General features: G+C 36.1%; 2 protein-coding genes across 5 annotated transcripts in view; one reads left to right on the forward strand and one right to left on the reverse strand.

Annotated features, from left to right (window-relative positions):
• Positions 1–1,140: 1,140 nt before the first annotated feature.
• On the forward strand, positions 1,141–3,940 carry LOC133523571 (uncharacterized). Of its 3 annotated transcripts, none has more exons than XM_061859234.1 (2): positions 1,141–1,325; positions 3,084–3,940. In XM_061859234.1, exon 2 carries the CDS (start codon positions 3,092–3,094, stop codon positions 3,731–3,733), a length of 642 nt encoding a protein of 213 aa, XP_061715218.1. In that variant the 5' UTR covers positions 1,141–1,325; positions 3,084–3,091; the 3' UTR covers positions 3,734–3,940. The 3 variants fall into 3 exon arrangements, with proteins under 3 accessions (XP_061715218.1, XP_061715217.1, XP_061715216.1); XM_061859233.1 differs by lacking the exon at positions 1,141–1,325 and adding an exon at positions 2,483–2,562; XM_061859232.1 differs by lacking the exon at positions 1,141–1,325 and adding an exon at positions 2,492–2,656.
• A 16,671-nt stretch (positions 3,941–20,611) lies between these two features.
• Positions 20,612–26,399, reverse strand: part of LOC133523573 (UBA-like domain-containing protein 1) — a 136,791-nt gene continuing 131,003 nt past the window's right edge. For both annotated transcript variants that reach the window (XM_061859238.1, XM_061859237.1), the window contains 2 exons: positions 25,145–25,381; positions 20,612–21,654 (listed from right to left, as the gene is read on the reverse strand). In XM_061859238.1, coding sequence (XP_061715222.1) covers positions 21,628–21,654; positions 25,145–25,381 — 264 coding nt within the window. In that variant the 3' untranslated portion in view covers positions 20,612–21,627. The remainder of the gene's footprint in view (positions 21,655–25,144; positions 25,382–26,399) is intronic.

The following is a 26,399-nucleotide window of genomic DNA, read 5'->3' on the forward strand; positions in this document are numbered from 1 at the left end:
GGGGCCTTAGCAGCGGCATAGACCACCACAGATTGACATCAAAGTTGGAAAATACGATACGACCAATAAATACAATTCACTAATATTGGTATCCCTGATTAGCCGTCCAAGCGACATCTAGGTTGTGAAAGACGACCGGTCTGGCCTAGTGGGTAGTGGCTTGGTAGTGACCAAAGAATATAATACTTACTAGGAGGTAGTGACCCTGCCTATGAAGCCGATGGTCCCGGGTTCAAATCCTGGTATTCGTGTTATGAGCATGGATATTTGTTCCTGAGTCATGGGTATTTTCTATGTATTTAAGTATTTATAAATATTTATATATTATATATATCGTTGTCTAAGTACCCTCAACACAAGCCTTATTGAGCTTACTGTGGGACTTAGTCAATTTGTGTAATAATGTCCTATAATATTTATTATAATTTAGTATTATTTATGAATGCATTCGTGCATTTACATTCGCGGCTCGTGGCTCGGCCACAGCTCGTGAGCATCTCGAGCCAATGTACACACTCCCCTCGTGGTTCGGCTCGCAGCTAGTCTCGTGTCTCGGCCACAACCATAATCGTCGAGATAATCAATTTTAAACTTAAGGTGCACGGTATAAGGTTTGTAACCGAATGAAAGGCTTGAGCTCGGCGAGTGGCGATCCGAGCCACGAGCCACCGTTTACATACGCGTATCGTAGCTCGGCTCGCTACTCGCACGCGAATGTAAATACGCCATATAAATCTTCATTGATTATGTTCCTAGCATGGAGATATAAAATGGAGCACACTCTAACTTTTTTTGTCATAGTAAATTTAACCTTATCACCAAGGCAGAAAGGTGTTCTTACCAGACTAGAGAAAACGGTCCACTTGAGATAGCAAAAGTGTGGCGCGGTGTCTGTGTCTCACTCGCACATGTTGCCAATGTCAAAAAGCCATGTTGCCAATACCATTGTGGTAGTATTTATATCAATATACTACTGAAATTAAATACTTTCTTATACAATTTTAGTGCTATATACAGAGTGTGGTTCTCAAATCTTTTAAGTAATTTGTAAATAATTATGATGTCAATATTATTAACTGATTAAACCAAGTATGTGCATAACAAAAAAAACATATTTTTAATATGGTAGGTATTGTAGAAAATTTGAATATTAATTGGTATCCCCAACTTGATGACATATTTTCGAGATATTTCCAAAACACGTGAATGGTGGAATTGGTGGAACTCAGCATTTAATTGCGAAATATTTAAAAAATGGGTAAAAAATGTTGTGTGACAGGATGTAGAAGTGAAAGTTTTGCTGATTGTGGTATATATTTTCACAGGTGAACCACAATAATTCAATTATACGATAAAAATACAAGACGATAATTGTCAAACTCGTTAGGGTGACCATGATGTCGACACGATGTGAATCAGTTTTACACAATTCTTATTAAGTACTTAAGTAAGTTTATCTAATTAGGTATGTCTATATTTCGGCATGATTAAATTGGTGGAATGATAGCTATTACAGAATAATTAATTACCAAAATTAAAATCCAAAGTCCGAAACGGTTTTACTAACTATTTATATATACCTAATCGATTCGATATAGGTTGGACACACATTTCCGTCAGTAGAAAAAGGCGGCAAATTTGAAAACTAGTTGCAATCACAGATCTACGATGAGTAGATGATGGTTAAAGAATTAAAGATAGTTAAAGTGTGCAAAACGTAAGCCATCACGCATATGAACATACCATGAGTGTGAAACAGGCAGACTACAAATGAAAAATCATGACCATATTTGAGTTCAACAGTGGCGGCTAACAGCCGCCATTTAATTATTTTCAAACACATGTCCGGCATCGTAACACCTTAAGTATTTTAATTAGAAAATATTAATCTCATCCACATGGAATCCAGGGCTATAACTGCGAAAATCGAAGTTCATCAATTGTGGGCGTTTTTCTCTGTCACTCTTATTACGTATTAGTGAGAGTAAAAGAGAAATATCCCCGCAATTTGTGAATTTCGGTTTTGGCGGCAGGCCCCCAGTTATTAGTATGTGTAAGCGAGAACGAATATCGAGAGAAGTTACGGCGGACCACCTTCCTCACGATCGATCATGGTGGCGGTCCGGTACGCCTATCAGCTATCAGTAACAGCTTTTAGGACGACTTCATTAAGTAAGATTTTGTGAAGCGTTTTACAGTAGAGAATAAACTGTATCCATCCCTTTTCAGGGGCCATAATACTAGCACAGCAAAAAGACAGTAAGATTCTCTCTGAATATGCACAAATGAGAAAAGATCTTGGCCGAACTAAATATTCCACGTTATCCTAATATCCCAGATACATACAACTTATGGTCACCCTAATTAGAAAGAGATGCAACGGCCCACCTTGACTTCTCATGTGGACACACTTTTTGGCCAATGTACCCAATCCGGTTTAATTTTATAAGTCCGTGGTTGCTAGCTTGCTTTTTATATTGTATGTCTATGCTTGCTTTGTATTTAATGTACGTAACAACAACAACGATTCTATTCTTCATCTGTGGGAGTGATAAACAAAGCGTACGATATTGCATTTCCTTAATTATTCACCGATTTTGTGGTTATTTATAATTAAAATTAGCGCTGGCAGATAATACGATCTTTTAATTAAGCGGTAAGAGATTGGACAAATATAATATCACGATAATAAACAGATCCGTAAGATTTGTTCTAGAAGTTGACAGATATTCGTAGAGTCGTATTTGCTTCCTCGATACTTGTAAATTATTTTTATCTTGCATGCTATTCAAAATTAATTGTCATGTATATTAATCATTGTATGCAAATGTTTCCAAAACTATCTGCCATGATCCTGACAACGCGGGAAACAGTGATGTCTATTTCTTACGTGTTGTTTGTCCCAATTGACAGACAGATTCATTCAACTTGACACAGTACTTTCACAAATTCATGTCATGTTTATCCAGATTAGTGAAACCTGCCATGCTGATAAATTTATATTTATAAATTTGAAATGTATCATCACATTATCAATGTGTTTTTTGTACGTGATATTTTACCTTAGGCTTTTCTATTTGCAGTTTGCATAATGGCTAAAGAAGACATATCACTACCAGTGGAAATGGGGAAACTTGAAATTCAACCTGTAAAAAGCAAAAACAATACTGATGCTAACCCATTTTTTCACTCACAGCCCCAGCAAAGAAGGCATTTGCTCCTAAGAAGCACTCAAACATTAAGGTGCCATTGCTCTACCCAAAGAAACAAAAGTTCCATGTCAATCTGCAAAAAGAAAAATAACAACAAAATTCTTAAAAAACCAGTCTTGAAATTGCTACAAAACTATTGTAAAGATACCGAAGAATCTCACAACTGCTGTTCATATCCTAATAAAATAGTGACTTCACCGATAGAAACTGTAAATTCAGAAAATTCTGTCTTGTGTGCACTAGTGCAAAACTGCAATCAATTGAGAATATCTTCTGAACGGGACAATGCTGCCATTGCATCATCAAGCAATGATACAAAATGGTGGAAAAGAGAGTTACCTTGCAACAGTATTCAAAGTAGAGAATCTCTAACAGATAAAGGTAGAGCCGGCCCCTCTTGTTCCCAGGAGGCTCTGAATCCGCCATGTGATGTCACTATTGATGAATTAGCTAGTTACTTTGAAACTTTTGTCCATATACCTAAAAAAATGTCTTCTATGGCTGAAATGATGTATATTTGAACTAGGTTTACTCACTGTTTTAGACCTTGTGTTAAATTAGTGGTCCATTTTTACAACAGGCCCATTTCTTCAGTTTAATTACTTGAAAAACAAACACTTGTTTGGTCATTATATTAATTCATGTGGTATTATTAATGATGGTATTTATTATTTCACATTTATGTAGAGTCTATCAAAGCTAGCTGCATCAATTTGACTATGTTAACCCATTCATGGCCACGAACCACGAAGCGTACACAACACGCCGGGCCACCATACAAACCGTTTTCAGCTAAAACGTGTGACTCAGCTTATGGGTCTCGGGGCCTGGCGCGAACGTCAAAGAAATTGCCGCTTATGAATCCGGTCCGTTGGACAATATTATGCAACATTTTTACTAACCAACTGTTCATATTAAAATATATATATATTTACTAATTTATTGATATTTGTAAGAAACTAAGAATGAACATTTTAAAGCCTGATCAGAAATAGATGATCATTGTCAAGAGGGTGCTGTTATTTTCATATAATTATAGGGTTCAGAAAAATATGAAAAAAAAGTTCTAATAAAATTCTGCATCTTAGCGCGTGATTATGTATATTTCTAGTCAGCCTTTACTTTTTAACCATAAACCAGGAGCATAAAGTCGCCAACGGATAAATCGTGACTAAATATAATTTCCCATGTTACTCTAAAATACATCCTAATAGAGGGGATCATTTCTTGAGTTTATGTCAGAAATACCACGTTAAAGATAATACCGCCGCTAAATCCGCCGCCGCCCAGGTGCATCCATTGTTTATTGTCCAAGTGTCTCCGTGGCCGGTCATGAACTTTGTTTTGGTAAACGTCATTATAATATAAACAATAGAGCACTTAAAATGTATTATAGTACTTATTACCACGAAAATGTTTAGAAAAAATCTTTTCTTTTAAATATTTCTCACACACTATTGCGATAATACAATATACCATTTAGTTGGTGACTGTTTAAGCCGCCCTGTTTTTATAATGAAACAAAAAAAATTGGCATGGTAATGTTTGGTCCTCAGAAATGTTGCTTGCTACCATCCAAACAGTAATCCATTGTAAAAAGGTACAATTTGCAACGAGTTTCGTCATGAAATAAGCTTTAAAACCAAGTTATAAAGTTTATTTTTGCGTGCTATGAAGATATGTGTAGTTTTTACAATTAGCGCCAGGCCACGGTGACCCATACCTTGAGTCATGTCAATAACTTCAGGCATAAATATATTTTTGATATTTTTGAAATGTAGATTTATCCATTTGCTTGGGACACTTATGTATCTCGAATTTCTGAATATTTACTATATTACACTTCCAGTAAACCAAACTTGAATATTCTAGACCCTGTTTCACTAAAAAAAAACATGTTTACAATTATGTTTTTCAACGTGCCTTATAAAGATGGTTGTTAGCTCAAATTATACTTATATTATTTCGTCATATTACGTTTTGTTTATGTTTAAATCAGAATTTATTCACGACTCACATGTGAGTCACGGGCCCTGCGCGACTGTTTGAACATGACCCATACGCTGAGTCACGGGCCCTGAATGGGTGAGGTAGTATTAAATGTCACACTGACTTGGTCCGACTCAGTTACCTTTTATGCTGTGTGAAGCAATACCTTAATCTAATACACTATGAATTATAATCAGTGATCAGGAGTTGAAAAATATTGATTTATTGGTCATACTGAGGAACTTTTACTATGGGACCAACCCTGAAAAAACAAAAAAAATTTGGTTATTTCATACATTTTGGCTGGTCTGATGTTGGCATTTTGTATGAGTGTTAATATTTTTTTCGAGATTTTGGGGTTGGTCCCATTATAAAAGTTGCTGAGTATGACCTATAAATAAATATTTCCACCACACCAACTGGTAAGGGCTCTTGTGATTGTTCAAAATCCACATGTGGGGCAAAGTTAACTGATGCAAATTTTGAGTTGTTTCCTTATTTTGGCTGGTAGGATTGACTTAAATGATTAATGACCTTCATTTGGATTTGATTTGAATTGATTTTGTTTGATAACTTAAAGTTGTGCCTTGAAACCCTTGCAACGCTCAAGATTCCACTTTTCTAATTAAATTTCAACAAAATTTAAATTTTGGTATCTTTCACTTGCTGGGGTATCAATTTTCACGAGCGGTTAAACCACTTTGCTCCCTTGTCACACAAATAACTGTTTTCAACACCTGATCATTTAATTGTGTAGAGTTCAATAGTGTCTAATAATTTGATGCATGTAGATTTTACAAGTAGGAAAAAACATATTATTATTTTTCTATTGTAGAACATTATGGCTGCTACACTAAAAAAGTGTTAATCAAGCATATTAAGGTTCAATTAGGTAATGAATCTGAGCAGTCCCAATAATGTTTATGTAATTACTTTGTTTATATTTGGTGCCACCTATAAAAGTGGGTTATGAAAAAAAAACACTATTTGTATAAGCAGATAATGCAAGTATTTAATTATTTTTCCCTCTGGTTCCTTTCCTTGGCTGAACCAATTTATATTCATTGATAAAGATAAGCATTTAGAAAGCTTAAGCCCTAGAATGACACAGGCGACTGACTTTATATTTGGTAATCCCCCTGGGCAAGGAAGGGAAAGTTACCAGAGAGAGTTTTACAATATTAATTAATTAATTATGCAGCTTAACGCTGCAAATTTTAAGCGAAGTCACTAGACTGCCTGTTTTATAACTGAATCGAACCATTATTAATTGAATTGAATGTGTAAATATATAGGTACCAATTGTTGAACAATAAAATATTTTATACAAAAGGAATACAATTATTTTATTCAAATTACCTTGAAGAAGTGACAAATTGCAACTTATTATATAGATACAGGTAATAATATATATAATTATTCATCAATTCCTGGAATTAAAATGAAAACGAAATGAGGATTAGACTTTCTATAGATTTGATGTAGTCACCTGCAAAAATATATTACACAACGGAGGCCGCAAAAATATGTGACACGATCTTATTTGTAGAGCCATAAAACCGTGTGACATATTTTTGCGGCCTTCGAAGAGTAACATATTATTGCAGGTGTGTCTGTACTTGGTATGTTCATTATGCTATGTTAAGGATTTCATAACTTTGATAGTTGATGTGCTTAATGGAGATTGCTAGATATCAACTAGTTGTCCTTAGTACCAGGTTTTCAGTTAGTGTATTGATTCTTCTTTCTGAATAAGTTTCGATTCTACATAGCTTTGTAGCAATCCGTTTGATTCGCGTTGTTCACTTTCTTTAGCTTGACTCTTGCCTGCAGTTGCCATTTCACTCTCCGCGCGACTTACACTATTCGAGTGTTTGCTCAATTTAAAAATAAGCTAGAATAAAAAAAACTTGAGGTGAGAATAAGAAAGGCGTCACCGTAACTGTACGGGTTATTCCCACTAGTTACCACCAAGTTGTTACTTGTGGTAACTACTGGGATTTTTTCCCCACCTTTTACCACTGGGAAAAAAAATCCCACTAGTTACCACCAACTTGGTTTGGTGGTAACTACTGGGAATTTTTGTCCCAGTAGTTACCACTGGTAAAAGGTGGGTTTTTTTCCCAGTAGTTACCATCAAAATTTGGTTAGCGTTCAAAACTAATAAAAACAGTATAAATATAAAGTGCTTTAATCAATAATTAATTAGTTATTCGTTTAATTATAAGTCGATTACTGTTTCAGTCAACTGCCTTAAAAGTGATAAAAAAATCGGTCTTTGACTAATTTGTTTGTTTGTTCGTATAATTTTGACGTTATTTATTGAAAGGGATTTTATTGTCGATGGCACTTACGCCATTAGAGGTCTGGCTAACCAAATATTTTTGACAGATTTTTACTTGTTGTATCACCAATTGTCTATGATTAGAAAAAAACCTAAAGGCTGTTGTCAATTTATGTCATTCATTCAAATTGTTCGCGGTTTATAAGGGGTTTATTTTAAATAATATTAATAATGACTATACCGAGCGGGGTCCGCAAACTATTATTTAAGCTCGTTAATAATTGCGACAATGTGCGAAGGTGACGTGAAGCGTTACAACGCTATACATACCGAAAAACTGCTATGTTTACAAGTCGAAACAATTTAGTAGGTTTGTGCTCTATTACTATTTTGATACTTTAAGTACCTACTGGAAAATACTGGTCAGTATTAATTTGATTTAACAATATAAAATATATAAAAATATCTTGGCAAAACATGTCTATATATGTCTTTATATTTTACATAGTGATAGAAATTATGTGAGCTGACTTTGAGTGCACGACAACGTATATTTAACTGATTTCCTTAGGTACCTTACGTGTGCACAGAAAACCAAAAATATGTTCTAGTATCAACACTATAACTCCTACTACACAAAATGTGACCAGCCCAAGATTTTTTTAAATCCCGCCAAAAATTTGTGTAATATTTCGGTAGCCAGACTCTATCAACGATTCTGCGTTACGCAGTATGGTGTAAGCGTCCTTGACAAAAGATCCAGTTTTCATAGCTAACGTCACAATTAATTCAATTTACAATTAATAACATAAATGCTCTTATGCTCTCAAGGTTGATGGCAAAAAGAAAAAAATAACACATAATGTAATTATTCCAAATAAAACAAAATTAAAATATTTAGCGTCTTTCGGATCCTCAGATATCGATTTTTATCTTGATATGAGCAAAAATGCAGAAATCTAAGATGGCGGTATTTTATCAATTTTGGCCTCAGATTCATAATAAAGGGCTTCTCGGATCTTCAGATATCGATTTTCAATTTAACCTCTGATTCCTAGAGTCAGGCTAAGATAAGTTGACAGCGATTTTGATAGCCCAGACCACCGTCTGTGTGTGTGTGCTAAGTAAACGTCATAATTTCATAGAAGTTTGACGTTTAAAATAACACGTGCCCCGTCTGTGCTATCAAAACCGCTGCTAACTTAGCTTGGTCTGACTAATTTCGTTTTATTTCTAGGTTAAATAGTTAGGGTCAGGTTTTTATTCCATTTCTGAACGCACCCATAAAGTTCGACAACAAACAATGACAATCCATTGTGACAGTGATATTATTATTATTATTTGTTTTTAAAATCTAAATACGCGATATTCCAAATATTGTGGATATATGTTGTCGATAATTTTAATACGTTATCCATATTTTAATACGTTATTCAATTTGTGGGGACTCGAGTTTACGGCATCGATGGGACGAATCAAATGTTTGATAGGCAGGAACAGTTTGTATGGGAAAAGAATATCGTTGTTTTTATCATTTTTCTCGCAAATTTTCCATATTTTCTCACCATCTAAACCTTCTCTGGACTTCCACGAATTTCATTCATTTTTATTTTTATAGATAGATTAACGCTAACCTAATTTTGGTGGTAACTACTGGGAAAAAAATCCCACCTTTTACCAGTGGTAACTACTGGAAAAACAATCCCACTAGTTACCACCAACTTGGTTCGGTGGCAACGGTGGTAAAAGGTCGGAAAAAAAATCCAGTACTTACCACTGGTAACAACTTGGTGGTAACTAGAGGGAATAACCCAACTGTACCACTGGCAATTTGCGAGCGAATTGAAAGGGAGGCGAAGTCGCCGCGAGCGCGCAATTTCGCTATGCTGGATTCTTTGAAAATACGCTGAAATCGTTACCTGCTCGCGGCGCGCTCGCAAATCGCCAGTGTGATAAGGCCCTTATTTCAGGCCGTTGGTAAAGAAATTGCGCGGTTATTTTCCTAGTAGAAGGTAGCTCAGTTTTGGGACTCAAACCAGTACTTAACATAATACAAATCGGCTTCAAGCAACCAAGCCTTCAACCATTCTGTAGCTGACCTGACCGTATAATAATGTACTTATCAACCGCCTCAGTTAAACCTTGGTAGTCTTATAGAAAGGACAAGCGACTGTATTCTTTATCAGCTACACCGCCCAAGAGAAAAAAACGCAAGTTCAGCTAAACGCCCAGTGTGCAATATAGGAGCTATAATATTTTGAACGTAACTGCTCATGCACTTCATACATTTTTTTACCTAAAGAAGAAGATAAATATTATCTATCTATATACATAAATATAATATATATTTTGGAGATTCATTTATATATATATATAATGTATGTGATAGCATAACTTCCTTAACTGAACCGATTTGGTATCGAATTATACGATCTGGCAGCCCTGCTGAGCGGGTGGCTTGGCGGAACCGGGCTTGGGGGAATCAGTTTTAAAAACAATATTATTTTTAGGTATTATTGTTCAAACAAGTAATCGCTGATTTGGATCATAAATTTCATTACGAAAACTTTGATATAATTCATACGTTGATAGCTATTGTACATATATTGTTATTTATGTTAAATAGTGCGGTTTAGACTTATGTTTGCGATTTTTTTCTATCGAGCGAAACTTTATAATTCATGTTTTGAATCCCGTTTCTACTTAAAAAAAGTCCTCAAAATTACAATTCATATTTTTCGGAAACCATATTATAATTAAATAACTCGCAATAACTGTTCAAAAACTGTGCTCGTTGAACACACTGCACCTGTAATAAAAATTAAAACCACTTATTTTTAAAAGTTGCTGAACAAATGTTGGTGAGTTTGAGGAGTACCTACAGTTTAATTTATTGCTCCTGTTACAGGAAACACCCGGTATATGTATAAATAAAAACCGGTCAAGCGTGGTGCGAGTTCGTTTTACTTGCGCACCGAGGGTTCCGTACAAACGTTGAATTATCTCACATAAGTAACTAGTACCTGGGCGACCGAGCTTTGCTCGGTTATAACTATTTATTGTAATATGGTGGTGTATAGGTGATAATCTTAACTAAATTTTTTTACTAAATTAAACTTGTCTAAAACAATAAAAATTAAAAAATTATATATAAACTTGAACATAAAAAATAAAAAGTTAGTCACCGGGTGAGATTCGAACCCGTAACACTCGTTTAGCAGTCCGTGTCTTAACCCGCTGGACTAGACGGACAATGGCCGGTAACACGAAATTAGCGACCATATTCTGCGTCGAAAGAAAACGCATGAAAACTCGAAAACACGCGTTTTCCCAAACATAAGACTAATCTAGATCGATTGTTTACCCCCAAAAACCCCCATATACCATTTGATCAGAAGTAGGTACCTATACTAAGCATATTTGTGTACAGCGCCATCTATCGGCCAATTGTCTAACTAATTTGCGCGATGTGCACGTATGTTGGTTTTTCGAGGATAATTCTCTATCGTGTGAACCGATTTCAAAACTTGTTCCTTTATTTGAAAAAAGGTATATTTAATGTAATTTCATAGAAAGGGTCTAGCAGGCTAAGCGAACTAGAGGTGCCCCCAACGACGGATTTGGTCATTCTTTCAGGTGGTGTACTGGCAAGTCCTAAGAACACTCTATGCTTAATATCAGTTCTCGATCTTCTTTTGTTTTCGAGCTATTCAGGATAATGTAAAATATCCATGCTCATCACACGAATAAAACGAAAAAAGCCATGATTCATTTCATAAATCAGGATTATATATCCATATGTCGTACGCGATCGCGGCATGTTTGAATAATTACGAAAGTAGAATATATACTTGTCTATGAATATTTGTCAAAGGTCTGAGGTTTAGTTTAGTAGCACCTGCAAAGAGCTTACGGATTATTCTCTTTTACTGTCACTAAGACGTAATTAGAGTGAAAGAGAAAATTGCCCGCAATTGACGAACTTCGATTATCGCGGTAAGTACGCCCCCAGCTGACAAAATCGTAGCCACTGAACCGACCATTCACGACCTCTAGGTGAATCCAATTTAGCGGGAATATTTAAAACTGACATGTGATAAACTTTTATGTACATCATATTGTACACTGGGCGTTTAGCTCTGAATTTAATTTCTAAAGTCTGAGCAGTTATGTGCTGAGTGAGTGTCACTTTGTACAATGTATTGGCCATGGCACGAGGCTATAGTCAGAGTAGGTAATAATATAAGAAGTAAATTTTGATTGTTATGAATTGACCCTGTCATAGGTATTAATAAATAAATCCATTTATTTACGACCAACTTGGATCAACTTGTGTTAGTGTCAGTTTTTTCTTAAGGCTAATGTTAGTATATACATAATTATTTTCTGCCTAGCTAAAGATAGTTTATTATTCAAGTAGGCATATTACAATGCGCTTATGATCGTCAAATAAAGCGTGAAATAACTATATGAAGCTAAGGCTATCAGCTAACGGTTGGTATCAGCCTAGATACATAAATAAGGGTCAATTCATAACTGTCAAAATTTACTCCGAATATACACCGTGTTTTTTTGATTTCCGTTAATTTCAAGATTTTCAAGGGTGCATTTCTGAGCTTAAACTAAGCAACTTTCCCAAAGACACCGGTATTCTAATTAGCTCTATTTCGGAGATAATCGATATTTTATTTTTATCTGATAAGGCCCCTACGAGCGTGTACACTTGCCTTAGGGCCTGTTTACATATTGATTTGTGTTAAGTACGAGTTAATACATTTGCTACTAAACGTAAGTACTGTCTAAGTCTGTCTGTACGAATCGTCGACGATCCCAAACTCACAAGCGGTATTGAACCTTTAAGTCTAAGGAGAGACTTTGCCTCCTTGTGTGTGTTCTACCGCTTGTACAATGGGCTGTGCTCTGAAGAATTGTTTGACATGATGCCAACGGCCGCTTTCTATCACCGCACCGCTCGCCGTCGGCAGGGTGTTCATCCTCACACCCTAGAACCTAAATGGTCGCGTACTGTGCGGTTTAAGAGGAATTTCCTCCCGCGAACGCTTCGGCTGTGGAATGAGCTTCCTGCCGAGGTTTTCCCGAGGGGCTACAGTATGGGGTTCTTCAAAAAAGGAGTGTACAGGTTTTTAAAGGGTCGGCAACGCGCATGTAATGCCTCTGGTGTTGCAGGCGTCCATAGGCTGCGGTGACTGCTTACCATCAGGCGGGCCGTATGCTTGTTTGCCACCGTCGTGGTATAAAAAAAAAAAAAAAAAGGATCGATGTTCGAAATGACATTGATATGTCACATTTTTCAATTGTTTGGTAGTAGTTAAATGTATTACCCGTGTTACAATAACGCCATATGCAACATTTAATTACTTTTTATAAAATTAAAAAAAAAAAAAAATTAACTATTTATTTATTTATTTAATCTTTATTGTACAAAAGAAAACCTTATAGTACAAAAGGTGGACTTAATGCCATGAGGCATTCTCTACCAGTCAACCTTTAGGTAAAGCAGAAAGATTGTGGGCGGCGCTACTTTAACAACAACAACCAAATATAATACAATAACATACCATACAAACATTAGTTTCCTTCAACGTACTTACCCATACCCCCAAGTTAACGGAATTCAATAAAAACACGGTGTAGACGCAATCGCTTTGTGTGAAATCGGCTAGGAGTTCATCATCAGTGGGTCTGGCATCTGAGCAAAAAATACGAGCGCCCACTATTAGGCACTGGTTCGGCAGTGTATGTGTAGGATGCCAGGCGCGTAAGAAGGTATGCTCGCGTATCTTAGCTGTATACTTTTGGTTTGTTTACCTATATATATATATGATTAATTAGAATCAGTTGATGAGAGGGTATGGTGTTATTACTTATTGCCATCCCGCTAACGTGGGTGATTAGGCAATCGTGCCAACCAGCGTAAAATGAGTGAGCGATGTATTTAAGGGCGTAGCCAGCCAGTGAACTGCTAGAGGGAGAAGTTGATATAGCTGGAGGCCTAAGGGGCAGACGCCACGGAGGGGCATACATATTGCATGTATAATTTGAGCTGTACGTGTCTACGCCCGTGGCGATGTGCAACCCACGCGTAATTGGAATGCGAGCCTATGCTGCAGGGCCGGATTTAGGGGAGGGCAACCGGGGCTACTGCCCCGGGCCTCCACAAAAGAGGGCCCCCCACAAGAGAATTCGGAAAATTTACCATTTTATTTGGAAAAAATTTGGGGCTAGGGGGCCTCTACTCCTTTATTGCCCGTGGCCTCCAGTCCAGACCTCTAAATCCGGCATTGCTATGCTGGTTAAAGTCGGCCCATCTTGAGCGCTCTCTAAGCGATTTTAATGTCAACCATGCCCTTTTCTTATTTAGTCCTGACTAAAAATTATGAATAATGCAGCTCTGCAACGTGTTATAATAGAACCAAATGAAGTAGCTGAAATAATAGAACGAAATCAGTTCTGTTGGTCTTGACTGATTTGTTTGTTTGTTTGATAAATAATTCAATTTACATTTCATCCGGACAATAAGTTAATTTCTACTTAACTAGGATGAGACTTCTATTTTAGTTTTTACAATTATACCGGTAAAACTGTCTTAATATTTTTGGTCACTTTTAAAGCAGTTTACTGAATCACTAACTACTTTATTTATAATGTTTTTATTAGTATTGAATTTTAACAACATTTTGGTGGTAACTATTTTTTTTTGTACCAACTTGGAGGTAACTAATGGGCATAACCCAACAATTCTTCAGACCACTGTGTACAAGCGGTAGAACCAGGTAGAACACACACAAGTAGGCAAAGTCTCTCCTTAAGGAGTTCACTCATGGTACGATTTATCTTATAAATCCTTCGGTATAGACGAATTGAAGGACGGATTGATTGTGTATGTTAATATCGTTGACGATTTACTTAATCGAAGAAGTTATCGGAAATCGCAACAAAAACCCGTGCAATCATGAATATCGTAACGATGAATCGAAATTGTATGGCTTTACCAATGATTTGCATTTGCCTCATTCTTGATGAAGGCGCCGCACGTGCTGCACCCCTCGATCGTAACGACCACTGACCTATCACACATAGACAGTTAGTCCTCATAAGGCTAATCTGCCAAAAGTGAAGCCGAAACACGATCGATGTGTGCGTGCGACGCTCGTGTCTTACGCTCAGCGACACACACATATATACAAAAACGGGTTGCCAGAGTTCATTTATTCCCCTTAAAGTAGATGGATTTTAACCACATCCTTATACTTGGCTATCAATCATTTGGGAGTGTGTATGTAGATATTAAATTTGTAGCAAAAGCTTTCAAGGTTTCTTTTAAGGACTTTGCATTTCTGTACTTTGTGAAATAATGTTTAAATAAAAAAACGTTTATTTTTTTATTTTACAAATGTTCACAGATAATAGCTGGTAGAATTGACTTTGGAATAATGATTTTAAATGATAAATATTTAATGACGGTCATTTGGATTTGATTTGGTTTGATTTTATTTGACTAATATTTTCTTCGGGTTGGTGTGGTGAAAAGTTTTGTGTTTCACTTGGGGCAAAATTTGTTTAACTCTCGTAACTGGAAACCCTCGCAACGCTCAAGATTCCATTTTTCGACATTTTGGATCTTTATTTAGCTCGAGTAGCAATATTAGCACGAGCGGTTAAACAACAACTTTTCCACTTGTAAAACAAATAACTATTTATCGTCAGTACTCGTTATTGTACCTGCAGGCCTAGCCAAGGTGGCAATCGCTATTGCTTCGAACAACGAAACGCTTTGTGTCTCTCTATCAGTCTTCCATATAAGTGCGACAGTGACAGTTGCGTTTCGTTTTTACAGACCTTAACTGTAACACCTGTGTTCCACAAATAAAATTTACTTTACTTGCTCATCAAAATGGCGAGAGCATATTCGACTATGTTTAGTCGGTTTCCATATTACATCGTTCCTATTTTAATCTAATTTTTTCCGTCCATCTCGCAGACAAAAGCGGATCAGTCGGAAATCTAAAACGAATATCACACAAAATAAAAATATGAATTTAAACTGTAATTTTATAAAAGACAAAACATAATTTGAAATAAAAGAATGAAAAACTAAAAAATAATATTTTCTATAGTCATACAAGGAACTTAAAGTAAGCATATTAATTTTATCAATGTAATCGTCATGCCTCATTTGGAGGAAAAAAGATTCATATCACCTGGCAACATTTATAAGTAATGGCGGCTGACGAAAATTTGGATTTTTGTATTTACAATTACGTAAAAATATCACATTAAACTGGATACTTACGCGTGAAATATTATATCAGGCGGTTTGTTTTTATTCACTGATGTGTTGTGACACCAATTCACCGCACAAACAACCATCTTTCTTGTATTTTTTAATTTATAACCGGGAGGTGTACACAAACCAACTCGACCTTGAGTACTGCGAGGGCCGTTCGGATACGATGACACGAGGGCGACATAATGTCGTACTTGAAATGGCTTCACTAGGGATGTACAGACTAGGCATCTAGGCTAGTTATAAATCTATGGTAACGACCAATAAAATTGCTCCATGTATGGGCGCTGCATCCCTCGTTCGTTATGATCGACCAATCGCTCAGTGTGTTGACTGGCACTTTGGACCGATCTTCACGATTTTCGTCAGATTTATCGTTGTGCTTAATCGTACCATGAAGTGAACCCCACTTAGACTTAAAGGTTCAATGCCGTGCCGCTTGTGAGTTTGGGATTGTCGACGATTCGTACAGCGCGCCTTTGGACTGAATCGAAGGTTGACTCCAAGTTGGCATCCAGGTGCTCCTGCCCAAAGGTGACCGCAGTACTCCATGTGAGCGCGTTCACCGCGAGCGCGTGCGTAATGATCTCGCTGCGAGCGCGTAAAGAATTTTCCATGAATTCGAGTTGTGCGCTCGCGGCAAACTCGCTGCACGCCCGCCTTCAAATCGCTAGTATGATAAATGATAAGACTCTAAGCCGCGTTGCCTCCACACGATTTAATCAGTATCAAATATCAGTGCGAATCAATTTATTCTAGGGCCAGGAAGTCTTGATGCTATTGAACAGCATTCTAATTATGTACGAGGATGGCGATTGCGAAGTAACAAAAATAAAGCAATTTCTTTGCTTACCTTGTAAAATCTGGGTTTCTCATATAACCATAACAATAATACAGAGGCAATCACGATACTAATTGTAAAAATTAAATAATTAGTTGAATACCTATATGCATCAAGAAACAAATCGCGAAAGCAATTATTGTGTTTCATTTAATTTATTCTCCTTCACATTGCAGACAGCTAATATGACAGAAGAAATCTAAAGTTTGACAGAGGCGACAGAGGTACATTTAAAGATCGCTTGAGATTCAAAACGGCGAAGACTAACTCGGTGTTGTATGTTTAAAGTGTTAGTACCTACCTGGGCGACCGAGCTTTGCTCGGTTATAACTATTTATTGTAATATGGTGGTATATAGGTGATAATCTTTACTACATTTTTTTACTAAATTAAACTTGTCTAAAACAATAAAAATTAAAAAATTATATATAAACTTGAATATATAAAAAACAAAAGTTAATCACCGGGCGAGATTCGAACCCGTAATACTCGTTTCTAGCCGTCCGCGTCTTAACCCACTGGACCAGACGGACATTGGCCGGCGACACGAAATTAGCGACCATATTCTGCGTCGAAAGAAAAACGCATGAAAACTCGAAAATACGCGTTTTCCCAAACATAAGACTAATCTAGATCGATTGTATACCCCCAAAAACCCCCATATACCAAATTTCAGCGAAATCGTTAGAGCCGTTTCCGAGATCACAGAAATATATATATACAAGATTTGCTCGTTTAAAGGTATAAGATATCGATAGCTTACCACGCAGTGAACTATCGTGGAAGTGTGCAGCTAATTAAAAAACCAATCTTGAAACGTGTTTAACCATGTTTTAATCAACACCTGGCAATCCATCGTGGCTTTTAGTAAAGTCCAGCTATCTCTTTACTAAAAGCAACTACCGAACAACGTCATGCTTTACGCGCACACTTAAAACTTACAATGTAACTTGACATTGGCAAAATCATCATAGATTTCATGGAAGCCATATTTTAACCCTTCTTTGCATGTTTTTTTTTATTTGTGATTATAAGGATAATGTTAGTTGACCTCTAGATTGAGGGGAAAATATAAAAAAATAAAAGTTCAGTGTACCTCTGTAAACCTTTAATAGAAATCAGTTTACTTATCCCTAAAATGAGCTATGATCAAACTAAGGTCCACCCGCCAACCGGACGTCAGGTTGGCGGGTGGACCTATTAAAACTTGCATTATTTCTCGCGAAATGGATGTAATTGTATTGTACCTTCAGTGAACATCTGAAAACTATGAATAGAAATCAGTGTACCTCTCCTTGAAACGAGATATTTAACAAAAAACCTTGTGTTACGGGTTCGAATCTCGCTCGGTTCAAGGAGAGGTACACATTCATTCTATTAAAGGTAGACTGAGGTACACCGAAGGTACAATATGTTTATAAATATTTCGTTCAATTTTGCTGAGGTCCACCCGCCATTCTGACGCTCACAAGTCACTATACAAAGCAGTGTAACCACTAAAATGGCTACGGCTTGAATAAATTTGTATTAAGAACAGATAACGTTGGACCCTTGATGCATACTCGTACCTATGCACGTCGGTCTATGTTGGTCTGTGACGGATTAATCCGTCTTCGGCGTTGGACCACTTTACTCTTCGGTTGGACCTATGGTGCGGATATATCTGTCATTGGCGTAAAAACGGTTAAAATAACACTTGCAGAGTCTGTGCTATCAAAATTGCTGCCAACTTATCTTAGTCCTACATAGGGAATATTACGCGAAAATTGAATTGCGAATTGCGTAAGAGGCGCCACTACCACAATCCATCACAATGTGAGGGTCTACCGCGAAAAAAAAACTAACCTAACCTAACCTCTCTATCACTTTTGCATATTCGAGCGATGAAGAGGCAGATAACTAAATTTAGATTTTCGCGTTTCCCGGTAGTCCCTTTGTAAACAAACGGTGTGTCATATTTTATTATCTGCGAAAAGTTGTCGAAAACAGTTTCAAAGCACATCATTCATAGTTATTCTACGGTTTAAGAAAGGTGCTAGTGCACTAGTGCTGCACTCTGGCGGCAGAACATTGCAGTAATACTCTCTATTCGACGTAAAAAATATTATATTTCGAAATTTAAATTTTCACATTCCCACCCTGTCCGAACGTGCCAAAAAACCTACGGTATTGCCGCGCTGGATGGCAAGCGATATTTGTTAAACTAAGTACTTAAGTAGGAGCCAAGAGCGGCGCTCCAAGTGTAACCAACTTTTTTGCTTCCAAACACCAGCCCAGCCGTTCCCACCGCGACCGGAACAAAGTTGTTCGCTGGTTCGAGATTGGCGTATTTTGAGTGTTTGCGCCTCGCGGCATTTTCAGCGGCCGCGCTTACTATCCTGCTGGCGGGAGCAAGATGAGTAGGCGCAAATGTTCTCACGCAGGTTGCAGTAGGCAACGGCCTTTGGCCCACGGAACCAGCGGTACGACACAAGCGTGCGCTTGTTTTATGCGATAAACGCATTGTTGCTCGCATGCGTCAACGAAATGTAGGAAAAATTACAATGCGCTAACCAAAGAGTAAAGTATATGGGAGTAAGTATATAAGCTAGCCGCTGCGTTTACCGCGTAAACCAATGTAATGTAATTAGATTATATGATGTATAATTTTTAAGAAAAAAGAAACCGACTTCAATGAGGGAGACCGGTGAAAGAACGATTATTGTTGATTTTAGATTTCATACAATGAAATTAAAAAGACAGCGTCCTACGCCTAATTATGTAGAAAAGGAGGTAACATGTTTTTATTTTGCCACTGCCTTGACACATTTCAGATTTGCCCTATCGTTGACTGGTAAGATACCCGCAATAGAGTATTCGACTGTATTTAAGATAAATTATTTCACACCATGCATGAAATAAAGCACCAGATAATTATTTAAAAAACTAAATAGGATAGAAATATAAAAATGTGCCTTGAAAACCTAACTGCTAGGCAAAGAGAACAAATCGCCAAACGTGTACTATGCGTCGTTGAAGAGTACCATTCTAATCATCATCAGCAGTTCCACTTCATCAAATGTCACTTATTTAAATGTAAATGCTTAATTTGTTAAAGAAAATACAAGAATCACTATATGTATGCCTTTCATATTTGAAGAGTTCCCTTGATTCCTCATGGGCCCCATCGTCAGAACTCGAACTTGACAAAAATTTGTTTTGAAAATTTAATTTACTTACTTAACAAACACAGCGAAGAGGAGAAATCGCCAAACGTTTACTATGCGTCGTTGAAGTTCCATTCTGATCATCATCAGCAGTTCCACTTCATCAAATGTCACTTTTTTAAATGTAAATGCTTGATTTGTTACAGAAAATACAAAAATCACTATATGTATGCCTCTCACATTTGAAGAGTTCCCTCGATTCCTCATGGATCCCATCATCAGAACTGAGTTTTGACAAAAACGGGACCAATCTGTATACATATCAATTCAAACAAAAAAAAATATTTTCAAAATCGGTTCAGAAATGATGGAATTATGGAGTAACAAACATTAAAAAAAAAAAACCGAATTGATAACCTCCTCTTTTGAAATCTTGAAGTCGGTTAAAAATGGGTGTGCGGTAAACTCATTGCGTTTATCGCATAAAACAACCGCGCGCTTTAAGCCTTGAGGCCCCAGAATGCAAGGCACGTTCGCCGAGACCGTGGTATGCCCCAGGGATCGGAAACCGGTATTTTTTGTATGGGAACGAAAACGGTATTTTTTCGTTCTTTGTTAATTATTCCCTTTCTAATTGGGCAATCTAATAATACGAAGTCGTTATCTAAAAACACAACCGAGTCCTATATTTAGAGTATAAAATAAACCGAAATATATGTTTATTTCAAAGTTTTTCCAAAAAACCGGTTCCGATCCCTGGTATGACCTATAAATTGATATAGTCAGTGTAAATCTCAAGATGATTTGGAACTGGAAAACAAGTAAAACTACTTTTTACATAGGTACCTTTTATAATCGATAAAAGTAAATATTGATAATTTTAGGTGTTTTTACACTTATGATCTCCAACACATTGACTAATTTAGAATGAACCTTATAAACATAAGATATCAAAATATATAAATTAACAGGGAGTACCTATTTTATTATAAGATCTGTTTCAAAGCTATGATCTAAAACACTTACAAGTATAACTACGTTACGTAGTATAGTATAGTACATTATACAATCGCCAAAACGAATATTAATTGAGCATAAAAATTTGAAATTAGAAGTTAGAGATGAACTGATAAGGTAACCTAACTGTAAAATTTATTATCAATATGTAAAATTGTAATGAATGCATATAAATTGCTAATAAGAAACCTAAAATTGTACAGGCTACCTATAACCTAAAATTGTACAATGCTACTTATAAAATTATTTTAAATCTGAGAATTATGCAGATATCATTTATTGTGTAGGTTCTTGTAAGCGAGTATTAACATCCCAGTTTCTTTATATTGCATTGTTTTTGATTAACAGCATCTAGTATCGTCTTTTGCAAAACGCAGCTAATCCATACACTCTGTTGCATCCAATGTTTTCTAAACAGTGATTACACTTGTGTAAAAAATGTTCGACAGTATAACACTTACCAAATAAAATATTAACATTGATTTCATACGTTTTACCTATTATACAGTAATTAATTATAATATGATTTAATATATTGTACAATACCAAAATATTAGGATCACAGGTATAAATTTTGATTACCAAAAACTGTAACACAATAATTAAATAGGATGTTCTTGTGCATATTGTTTCTGAAACAACTGTATATAATAAAGATACAATATTTTTTAATATATTTAACATGATTGACTACAACACCCCGATAGTGCGCGAGCGCACCGCAGCAGGAAGTCTCGTAAAGTAAACATTTTCGTACACAATTCCACAGCTCACAATGCGCACCATTAGAAAAATAAATTATAGATGCTCCTAAACTACTACTTTCAAATTTATCTTGGCATGTGTTCACTGCAGACCTGAAACATACATCATTATCAATTACGTGGATTATTTCAGAATCTTTAGCTTTCTATTTCAGGTACCCATTTTTTGAAGATTTTCATAAGTAAGTACCTGCAAATATGCAGTAGGGGTAAAAACTGTATCATGTGTCAAATGTATGTATAATTGTAGGTATTTATAAGAAAATTCAAGATATTGGATTTTATATTATGCAAATTATGAATGCATCCTTATCAGCACCACCACCTTGCTTAGCTGCCCACACTAGCTTAGTGCAGATTAGAGTTATTTCGAGATGGAACTGGGTCATTCTACTTTTTACTGCAGGTTTTTGCGATTTGAAAGAATCTTGAATTTTTAATATGCGTAATGCCTTTTATCTTACACTAGCTGCATAGGCGTCATCCTAATACAATGCCACTATGCGAAAATCGCAAGTTCGCGCGAATTTTACTCGTGCGAACGCGCGATCAAACATCAAACATATTGAACTCGAATAGGTGTCATAATTGACAATCGCGCGACCAATTAGAACACCCTATTAGAGTTCAATATGTTTGATCGCGCGTTCGCGCGAACTTGCGATAATTGTGTAGTCGCGCTGTATTAGGACGACACCTTAAACATAATATGCACAAAATAGGTTTCAAAATTTGACCCTTTACTTTTATTTTTAGAATTTATAGCCTTGACATACATACAACTATGTTATCATTCCTACCCTTTTACTTATATTTTTTTTACTTAAAAAAAATATATACACCGTGTTTTTTTTATTTCCGTTAGTTGCAAGTGTGCATTCGTGAGCTTAAATTAAGTAACTTTCTCAAAGACACCGGTATTCTAATTAACTCCATTTCGGAGATAATCAATAATTTATTTTATAGGGCCCTCACGAGCGTATACACTTGCCTGCGTTTAGTGTCTTAGAACGAGTGTGTGGCTGTGTGCATTTGCTACTAAACGTAAATACTATCGCGGACGATTGATGTTCGAAATGGCATAGATATGTCATAGTTTTCAATCGTTTGGTTGAATTAAATGTAATGCCCGTGTTACAACAACGCTATATGCAAAAGTTAATTACTTTTTATAAAAATAAAGATTTTTTTTTGAAAATTAACTATGCCATTTAGTTTCCTTAAACGTACTTACCCATACCCCGGAGTTAACGGAATTCAATAAAAATACGGTGTATAAAAATAGATAAAATATTTATTACCTACGTTCCAAGGTATAATTAGTGCGGCATTAAAATGTAAAGCACATATTGATATACAATTAAAAAAAAAATACATTATTTACAAATATAAAAATCAAATACTTACTTCTGGGGACAAAACAACCAGCAGTAAAAAGTAGTATGACCTATTTTTATTTCCAGTGCTAACAACTGGGATTTTTTTAACCTGTTAACATTAGGACGAGCTGAGAAAAATATTCCCAGTAGTGGTGGCAAACAAACTGAATAATTGTCATATTAAACGTTAAATTCTTCTAAACATGCATAGGCCACTAGATTAGTTTTGCAATAGACAAATATGAAACAAAGACGTGGCCTATCACATATACTCATTAAAACTATATTTCCATAGACAATGATTGGCCGGAAAACATTTACTCAACTTTTAAATTTACTTATTAAAAAATCTAAACTTACTATTAAATGAAAATGTATAAAATAAGCTTACATCGTCCTTAGCCCACGCCGACGTTTTCAAAGTTTAAATCTATTTTTTAATACGTAAATTTATAAATGAAGTAAGTAAATGTTTTTTGCCCAATCATTGTCTATGGGAATATAGTTTTAAAAAGTATATGTGACAGGCCACCTCTTTGTTCATATTTGTCTAATGCAAAACTTATCTAGTGACCTACGTATTACTTTATTTAAGCATATATTCACAATAAAAAAACTTGGTGGTGCCGGGAATATTTTTGTCATCTTTCACCAAGTGGTAGCAAGGTTAATTTATTTATTTATTTTAGGGATAACAAACAACCATACAATATAATGTTACAGTACAATTAAAATTAACGTTATGCATAGCCAACGACATTATCCACAAACTACAACCAAAACATGCAATGTGATACCTAATGATAACAAGAAAAATGATTTTCCCATTAATAAAACTAAATCGGGCCGACTTTTCGCCTCTTAAGAGGGAAGAATAGCTTTGCCATCGTAAAGAAATAACGGTACTTTTTCTATGAAATTCCATTTCGGGGAAAACGTTTTTTGTATTAAAAATTATGAAACAAGAGGAATAAACCTAGTTTTTCATGGTGTCAATAACATACTAAAATCCTGGAGAATGGAAAATATTTAGAAGTGGATTTTTTTCTCTTTTTGGATGGACGAGAACGTGCTATGCTTCCCTGTTAAGCTCTTTATAGTTTTCGAGAAATGAGCCACAAATTAATAAACAATAATTTTTAAGAAAAAAAAACCGACTTCAATGAGAGAGACCCAGGAAAGAAAGATGATTGTTGATTTTGGATTTCATACAACGAAATTATAAAAGACAGCGTCCTACGCCTAATTATGTCGAAAAGGAGGTAAAATGTTTGTCACTGCACTGATAACATACCCGCAATAGGGTATTCAACTGTATTTAAAATATTTTTTTTCACTCCATGTATGAAATAAAGCACCAGATAATTATTAGAATGTGATTTGAAAACCTAACTGTTTGACAGACATGCGAAGAGAACACATTGCCAAACGTACACTATGCGTCGTTGAAGACTTCCGTTCTGTTCATCATCCACTTCATCAAATGTCACTTCTAGAAATATAAATGCTTGATTTGTTGATGAAAATACTAAGACAACTATATATATGCCTTTAACATTTGAGGAGTTCCCTCGATTCCTCATATACCCCATCGTCAGAACTCGAACTTGCCTAACAAACATAACGAGGACGACAAATCGCCAAGCGGGAACTAAGCGTCGTTGAGGAGTTCCATTCAGATCAGCATCAGCAGTTCCACTTCATCCAATGTCACTTTTTAAAATGTAAATGCTTGACTTGTTGATGAAAAAAAAAAAAAACTATATGTATGCCTTTCATATTTGAAGAGTTCCCTCGATTCCTCATGGATCCATCATTAGAACTGAGTTTTGGCAAAAACGGGCCCAATCTGTATATGTATAAATTCAATCAAAAAAATAATTTTCAAAATCAGTTCAGAAATGACGGAGTTATGAGATAACAAACAGTAAAAAAAAACATACAACCGAATTGAGAACCTCCACCTTTTGAAATTTTGAAGTCGGTTAATAACTAAATAGCTTATAATAGACTATTCGCTACCGCATAACTATTGGCTACTGTAAAACGAGAGAAAATAGTTACGAATCATCAAATAAAACTGTAGAAATTAAAATAAATCAAAATGGAAATCTGTAAATGATAAAGTAACAGATGAATCAAAGGGGGAATCGGCACTCAGTGATATGATGACCTGACCCTAACAGTTGTCTGAAATGACTTACTGCGGTGGAGCAGGAGAGTGGTGCATAATTGTTCTGCGAGTTGGGTGATCCGGGGAACGCGTTCATCTGCATCTGCACCTGCGGCGGGGGCGGCGGGTGCGTGGCCAGCGGCGACACGGGCGGCGCGGCGGCGCCCCCCGCCGCCGGGCTGCCCGTCGTCGACAGCCGCGAGAACGCGGCTAGCGCGTCCGGGAAGTTGGGGGGAGTCGCTGGGGTGTTGCAGGGCGTCATCAGTTGCTGGAACGGGTGACAGATACAGTTTCATTGTTTTGCAGTTTTTATGTACCTCAAGAAGTTTTAGGTTGTAATCGAAAATTGAATCTTGTACAGTTGAAATCAGAGCAGCGAAGGTGCTCACAAATATCTGAACACGTCTCTATTGTCACGACGCTTGGGTGCGTGTTCAGATACTTTTGATTACCTCGGCCGCTCCAATATATCTGATGGCGACTATACCTTAATTTTCTTGTTTGTTGGTTGCTACGTAGTTGCTACTTATCTTAATATGGGTGTTTGGTTGTGTTATCAAAATGGGATATAGGGCAAATGGGAACTGAATTCTGGTTAGAACATACCTAAGTTTTTACCATTGGGAATTATTTTTCTTAGCTTTTACCAGTGGTACTACGAAATTAGAATTCCAGTAGTTACCACACAAGTGAAATTATGGTAGGTATATGTTTTTATCTCAGTTGTCAATAGTGATAATGTTAGCAGTGGTTACATCTATAAACTAGTGGCTCTGTGAGCTGTAGACCTTGCAATAAGTTTAAAAAAATAAAGAAAATTTTCTTCATTGAGCCTTATCATAGCGAACTCACAATGGTCTTGAGCACCATAGATCCAACTGGCACTTAACTACCTTATGTGATTTTCCGCTATTTTGAAAAATTTCCAAAAACACGAAAGGACATAAAGAGACCCAGAATCAGTAGTTTTGTTTTTCAAACCTTGTCCTATTTACTTAATAAATGTTAAAATAAAAATTTGGAATAAAGCCTTTATAAGGGCCTCTGGGACTCAGGAGGATAAATAAATAGTGGAAAGGGACCAAAGGTCTTTTTAAAAAGAGAACAGTGAAGTATCACAATTAAATAGATAAATAGAGTTAAATAAAGGTTGTTTCAACTTATTGTTAGTTTGTTTACAATCAACCACTTTATAATTTAAAAATAAAACAGGTTAATAGAAAATAAATCTAATGTAAACTATTTATTGAATGCATCTTAACATATTCTTTTAAATCTAGATAGTA

Source organism: Cydia pomonella, chromosome 12 (assembly GCF_033807575.1).
Source record: "Cydia pomonella isolate Wapato2018A chromosome 12, ilCydPomo1, whole genome shotgun sequence".
Classification (NCBI taxonomy): Eukaryota; Metazoa; Arthropoda; class Insecta; order Lepidoptera; family Tortricidae; genus Cydia; species Cydia pomonella.